This window comes from Solanum pennellii, chromosome 7, assembly GCF_001406875.1.
Source record: "Solanum pennellii chromosome 7, SPENNV200".
Classification (NCBI taxonomy): domain Eukaryota; kingdom Viridiplantae; phylum Streptophyta; class Magnoliopsida; order Solanales; family Solanaceae; genus Solanum; species Solanum pennellii.
Genome location: NC_028643.1, coordinates 8,023,171 through 8,030,346, shown reverse-complemented (window position 1 = coordinate 8,030,346; position 7,176 = coordinate 8,023,171). Strand labels below are relative to the sequence as shown.

Sequence of the window (7,176 nt, the reverse complement as noted above, 5' to 3'; positions counted from 1 at the left end):
CTCTGCCTCGTGTGCTTCTTATAGAGTTTTTGCCTTGTACAATCCCTACTAATAAGGTAAGAAAGTTATGTTTAAACAAGGATTCTTTTTTAAATTAGAATCCTTATTATACACCACTTTCTTCCTTAATAATATATTTAAGGTTTTCCTTATTTGTATTGACTTGTACCTTTAATATATTACTTTGACTTTGACAAATAACTCTATTTTACTTGATCTCGGACTTCTTTCGCTGCGTACATTTTCTACTGTTCTTTGCGCTTTTTGTCTATCATCAAAACGAATTAACGATTCTATCACGTTCTATCACTATTTTTAAAACTTTGACTAACTGTTGTATTTTTAATATTTTTATCAGTGAAAATCCAATGCCGCCTAATGTTGCAATATGGTTGGAGCCATTTTGAATCACTGCAGCAACCGTATCCATAAAGATCAGATCGCTTTCCTTTTCCTATGTAAACAAAATATGTAAATAAAATGTACATACCTACATAATGAAAACCTAACTTCAACACCTAATATATAGTTTTTGGTTGTGCCACAGTTGTTATATACTTAATATGTCGTCTTCATATGCGTGCTTCGCTTAAAATGTTGGCACAGGCCACCAAATTCTAGTGTGTATATATATATATATACAAATATATTTTTTTAACAAAATAATTTAAAAACTCGCCAAGACCCAATTAGAAAATTGGGCTGAACATCCTTTCTCCTTTCCAAACCGACCCGAATGAGACCCATATTGGGCTAGGGCAATTGATGCATCCCCTGGATATTAGGGTTGAATTCTTCTCTACCTGTAATTTTGCAACTCTTTTTGTTGCTACACATGTAATTGTATATATATATATATATATATATACAAAAAAAATTTAAAAAAAATAATTAAAAAACTTGCCCAGACCCAATTAGAAAATTGGGCTGAACATCCTTTCTCCTTTCCAAACCCATCCTGAATGAGACCCATATTGGGCTAGGGCAACTGATGCATCCCCTGGATATTAGGGCTGAATTCTTCTCTACTTGTAATTTTTCAACTCCCTTTGTTGCTAGACATGTAATTGTATATGGTTTCTTTCGATATTTACACAATTAATTTCCATGAAAACCCCTTTTTCTTGGTGTTGAATAGCACAAGGACATTGTGTTGTTCCTTTTTTTCATGAGTTTTTGCTAGATGTGTGGAAATGTATCCTTTTTAGTATCGTTATGATAAGCATGGGAAGCTTTGTGCAGCGCTTATTTAGAATTAATCATCAAACTTGGTCTTTAATGGCGTTTACATCATCTACCTTTTCTGTTGGACCTAAAGATTCTTCCTTTCTATTATCTAACAAAGGGTATAATCAGATTTTGTCATGTGTTAAGTTTTTATCTACCTCCATTGATCCAAAGGGCGGTGGAGGAAAATACCCTTTTAACAATGCGGCAATGAGTCTCAGGCTTTGGGGTTGTGGTTCTTCTTCTAATGATTCAAATATAAGTTGTGCGGGTAGCAACAATAAGTATATGAATGGATTTCAGGTTTTTGCTCCACCCCATCCGATTTTGTTACATGATGAGGAGGAAGCTAGTACTAGTAGTGCTACTAAGAATTCTAATACTAACAATGATCCATCTCGCAAAGGAAGCTCTGCTGGATTCTTTAACCAGGATTTACATGATAAAATTGTTGTAGCTGTTGATGTTGATGAAGGTACTTGAATCTAAACTTTCTGGTTGGTACAATTGTGGTTAATGCCTGCAACCAGGGTATCTAGCAAGGTCAATTTCACCCAAAACCCCTTTCGTAGATGTTGAACCCTTTGACCCTAATAGTACATTATCAACATTTTTGTGTAGTTCTGTAATCCTGATTTGCTAGTCCTATCCACCTTCTTGCACTATCTTTTCCTCGTAATTCTTATTTTTTAGAAATTTGTGTTGTGTCTCTAAATATTAAATGATTGTGTGTGCTCGCCTGTCATCCTTATCTGTTTTTATTTGCTGGTTTGCAGTCCTTGGGAACTTTGTTTCAGCTCTCAACGAATTTGTTGCAGATCGTTACTCATCATACCATTCGGTGTCTGAGTATCATGTATATGAATTCTTCAAGGTACCATACTTATCAATTGTGTTGCGTATTGTTTGGCATCTGTGGGTTTTGGTGCTTTTCACCTTTGATAACACTGAATATAACTACAAATTCAGCGCCCTATATCTTCCAATCATTTGATGGAACTGATGAGAACAGAATGTGCCCTCTCCTTCCCAATTTGGAAAAGATTTATAATGTGATTTATATACTATTGGATATGGGAAATGCACAATTGATTGCTTTTGTTTTTTGTAAGTGTTTTTTTTTTAAAAAAAGGAGAAGTTGGAGTGCTTTATCTCCTGGTGCCTGATTTAATGTAAGAGCACACGAAATAATTGTATTAAATAAAAATAGGTGATAAATGTATTAAGTCTTTTAGGGAAGTGGACATAGATTGATGAAGTTCATAAAAGGGAAGGAGAACTATTTTTTTTATAGGACAGATGGATGAGAAGATATCATATCAAATAGAAGGTTAAATTGTGAGTTCAGTCCTCCTTTATAAAGAAAAGTTGAGAGTTCAATCCCATTCTCCATCCTGCTGTGATGGTGGACTTGCTTCTCCTCTCTCAATTCAAAATTGATAGAGCACAGAAAGAATGAATAACAATTCAATATGAGTAGAGGTGTCAAGATGCTTAGTAGACGCACTTAAGATGACAAAATAGTTATTGGGATTCTGATGTTATGATGGAGAAGCAAGGTAGATTTGGAAAGTGGGACAAATGTGAAGTTCAATTACATGATTTGACAATACCCTTAGTTGTAGTGGAAGAAAATGCAATAGACTTAATGACAAATATTGGGCAACTTTGGAAGTGTCTTGGGGTGGAAGTGAAGATAGGCAAGGAGTCATGACAAATTGATGAAACATGTCTAGAAGGCCGGTTAAGAGAACAAAAAGAAGAGATCAAGTACAAGATAACAACCTGATTAAGACTTTAAAGTGTGTTTAAATTATGGTAGTTGGAACTTGGAAGTAATCTAGGTGAAAAGGTTTTAGTTTGGATCCAGGAAGGTAGATTGTGTTGTTAGAAATTGTAACTTTTGGTCATTCTGGGTTCCGTGTTTAAATTGTTTTTGTAAGTTGACTTTTGTGTATATTTATTGGCTTCTTTCGCAAATGGTCCTCTACTTGATTGCTCATTAGTATTAACAATTAATCCACTTTTACCTATCAAAAGAGTTAAATTGGTAAACAAAGAAATGGTAGTGAAATTTTGAAATGATGTTGTAACTGAGGAGATATCACTTGTTTCATTACCTTAATATATCCCTTCTCCTGCAACATTGTACTTTTCTGAGCTACCTTTTCGCTAATTATTGCAGATATGGAAATGCTCAAGAGATGAAGGTATTATTGGGTCTTTCCTTTCAGTTGAGTTATTTAGGTAGAAGCAACTATTTTAAGGTGTTTTCCCAACTTTTGTTCTCCTTTTGTTTATCCACTTCAGATTGGAGGTATTTGACATGCTCGTCTTTGTGATCTTTGAGTTTAAGTAGTGAATGACATTTAGGGTACAGTTTAGATGGAGTGAGATTTTTTTAGTTTTATTTTGTTCATAATATTACTACTAAGTTGCACCCAAGGGTGTGTCTTAGCAGTCAATTAAGGGGAAAACTTGGAGATCAGGGTTCAAACCCTAGTAGAGGGAGGCTAAGGTTTATGTCCTCCACCATGTTTTTCCCTTTTCTGACATATGTACCAGGTGGTCTTTGAAAAAATATCTAGCATAGAGGCCATAAACCATAGGTGATCTTTCCCATTTGCTGAAGCCTCGATGGACAGAGTTATCGGGGACCGTTGAGAGTTAGCAGGTACCCCCCATGGAATAGTTGGATACCATCATTATAACTAAGCTCCTTTTTGTTTTCCCCAATGTGCTATTATAACCAATTTGCTTCCATTGATAAAATCGTCATTGTGGTCTCACTTTAATCTCTCTTTTTCCCCTTAAATTTGAAAGTAATGCTTCTGCAATGGCTCAAACATACTATCAAAGATGACCTATTGTAGATCCCATCTTGGCATTCTTTTATCACCTTACCTACATGATCACTATATTATCCAGGACCCTACATTTGGCAGATTTGATGCAGAAGTTTCTTCACACTAAAAGTTAGCTATAATAGCATATAAGGGGATAACTTAGAAGTCCCTCGTGATGGTGAGAGATAGTAGGCACCTGTGATGGTGAGAGATAGCAGGTACCCTATGGAATTTTCGGACATCATTGTTGTCAATGTGACTAAGCTCTATTATATTTTTCCTTCTGTATGCTATTATGGCCAAGCTTCTTCCTTTGATAAAATTGTCTCCTTTTCTCATTTTAGTCTAACTTTTTCCAATAAGATTGAAAGTAATGCTTCTGCAATGTTGAAAACTCTGTCAAAGATGACCTACTGCAAAGTTTACCTTTGTGATCTTTTATGATTACTATATTATCTGATCCAGGACCCTGCATTTGAAAGATTTCATAGACAAATTGCTTCACTCTTTAAGTTAGTTTGCTATATCATATAATGGATTGACAGTCCCTCTCCCCAAAAAACTGAAATGAGACACTAAAAGGAATGGATTTCCCGTAAGAGACTATCGGTAATAGTGTGAAAAGTTATTGCAATAAAGCACATTGACATTCAGTGTGGTGTACTATAATTGGTGTCATTTTCTAAGCTATCGTTCCCTTGCAAAGGGCTAAAGAAAAGGAGAGGATTAAGGCTTTCGGTAATATTGGTTGCATCCTTTGCGGTTTTGCCTGTCTTCCATCCAGGCTTCAACCTTGAATGCTCGCAACTTCTCACTGCTTGATCTATATTCCAGTGTATAAGTACAGTTATCCATCTTTCTTTTTTCATTTTTTGGGTTAGTTTGCCTATATCGTCTTCTGCAATTTTTGCTTTGCTATTCCTATTGCTTCTTCCTCCCTGCACTCTTCTCTTCTTTTTTGTCTTCTACTTCTCACGTGCCACTTTTTCCTCTGTTTTGGCTCCAATCCTGCTTCTTTTTCTCTTCTTAGACGTTTCTACTTCTGAGTATGCTCTTTTTGCCTCTATTCCTCCAAGCAAGTATCTCTTGTTTTGCCGCAGCTTTTTTTTCTTGTTCCTTACTTCTATTGCTCTTCTTAATTTTAATTGACATGTATAATACTTTGACTATCCAAGAAAAAAATACTTTGACTATAGAAGAGACTTCAATTGGCAACTGAAATTGTTAAAGTTTAAATAAACAGATTGTATGCTGTTTGTTTTCTATTGTAGTGCTAACTGAAAACTTGATGGGTGTGCATTGCTGCAATTCTTTAGACATATGGCATCAGATTAATTTGATTTTGATCCTTCAATGCATTCATTTGGTTTTTCAATGGGATATTTGTGTATGTTATTCTAGGTTATTTCATTTGTGGTCCGACAACATTGCAGTTTTTAACATTACATAAATATTGTGGCAGCTGATATCCGTGTCCATGAATTCTTCAAGACCTCTTATTTCAAGACCGGAATTCATCCAATTCCCGGTTCTCAACAGACTCTTCAAAAGTTGTCTAGATTCTGTAATCTATCAATTGTGACGTAAGTAATTTGAGGACCCTTCAGTTGCTTCAATTAATTGATGCCTTTTGCATGGGGTATTTTCTTAGGAACTAATTTGACCAATGTTTTATAGGTCCCGGCAAAATGCCATCAAAGATCATACGATTGAGTGGATTGAGAGGCATTATCCAGGTTTGTTTCAGGAAATGCACTTCGGGAATCATTTTGCGCTGAATGGTAAGTCAATAGCCAAATCAGATATTTGCAGGTATATGTTATCAATCACCCTTCACATTTTGCTTCATCTTTCTCTTTGTTCTATTTTTCTGCAATACCTCGCCATTTTCAGATAATGTCATAAGCAGAAGATTGATGCCACCATCCATTTTGATATCTAGCTAACTTGCAAAATTATATTCCTTAAGAGGCCTCTTTAACTCCTGTTATTGTTGGTTATTTGACCTTAGATACACCATTTAGTTTTTTTCACATAATGTTACAATGCAGACGACCTTAGATACACCATTTTCAGTTTGTAGCAGACAATTGTTGCCCCTCTCTTGTTTTTTTATCTAGCTAGAAGACCATACTCTCCGTCTCAATATATTGTCTTGTTAGACCTGTAGAAGACTTATGTATGTACGTTGTTTGCCTAACTTTATATAACTGGTTATGCTAGGTCCTTGAGAGCAAATGTTTTGATTGATGACAATCCAAGGTATGCTATTGAGTGCGCGGAAGTTGGAATCAAGGTTCTTCTATTTGATTATGAAAATTCATACCCATGGTCGAAAAGCGAGTCACTTAATGGGCATCCCATGGTTAAGAAAGTGCACAACTGGGGAGAAGTGGAGCATCAATTAGCTTCATGGATAGTTCCGTCGAACTCCTCTCCAAAGTAGACTCAGGAAAGGAAAGAAAAGAAAAGAAAAGAAAATGCATTGATTTTTTTTCTATTCGACTCGATAATTTTAGAAGCAATGGTAACCTGGTGATCAAAGGGGGGGTTAAGCCTCTGCTGTTGAGAAGTTGGTAGACATGTAGAGTATCTCTTATCTTTCCATTTAACCTTGATTTCTCTGTATAGATATAAAATCTTCAGATTGACTTAGTAAATGAGGACTTCTTTAGATAGTTCTGAGTTGAAGCCTGAGATGGGCTCACTCTACAAAAATTCATAAGGTAAAGACAATATTCTAGAAATTTAGTTTTTAGTTGAAGTATGTGTTCTGTTTTCTTTTATGGCCTCTGCTATTTAAGTTAATTTTTGGGTTCAAAGATACACAGTGTTTGCAAACTTCAGGTGATGTATTTCAAACTTTCCAAGTATTGCATGCCCAAATACACTTCTTTCGATTTGAAAGTAATAAATTTGTTGAGACTATACGTAGCTAGTTCATGAACAATCAATAAGCCAGATACTGTGAATTCGATTATGCAATACTAGAGTTATTATACAAACGAAGTAATTCAATTAATGGAAAGTGTAACTATCTGATTTGAGATAGGGTAGGTAAAAGCTAAAATAATGGATTTTGATGGACTTGTACATAAGGTTT

General features: G+C 35.3%; 1 protein-coding gene across 1 annotated transcript; it reads left to right on the top strand.

Moving 5' to 3' along the window:
• The first annotated feature begins 1,038 nt into the window (after window positions 1-1,038).
• On the top strand, window positions 1,039-6,859 carry LOC107026381. The gene is made up of 6 exons (XM_015227330.2): window positions 1,039-1,702; window positions 2,004-2,101; window positions 3,413-3,437; window positions 5,536-5,656; window positions 5,751-5,885; window positions 6,297-6,859. The coding sequence occupies exons 1-6, from the start codon at window positions 1,216-1,218 to the stop codon at window positions 6,517-6,519; spliced, it is 1,089 nt and encodes a 362-aa protein (XP_015082816.1). The 5' UTR covers window positions 1,039-1,215; the 3' UTR covers window positions 6,520-6,859.
• The last annotated feature ends 317 nt before the right edge of the window (window positions 6,860-7,176 follow it).

What these genes read in the sequence shown, in the direction of transcription:
- LOC107026381 (XM_015227330.2), top strand. Translation starts at nt 1,216, where the DNA reads ATGATAAGCATGGGAAGCTTTGTGCAGCGCTTATTTAGAATTAATCAT. An exon ending in AGCTGTTGATGTTGATGAAG is followed by an intron (nt 1,703 to 2,003) that starts GTACTTGAATCT and finishes GCTGGTTTGCAG; the next exon opens with TCCTTGGGAACTTTGTTTCA. An exon ending in ATGTATATGAATTCTTCAAG is followed by an intron (nt 2,102 to 3,412) that starts GTACCATACTTA and finishes TAATTATTGCAG; the next exon opens with ATATGGAAATGCTCAAGAGA.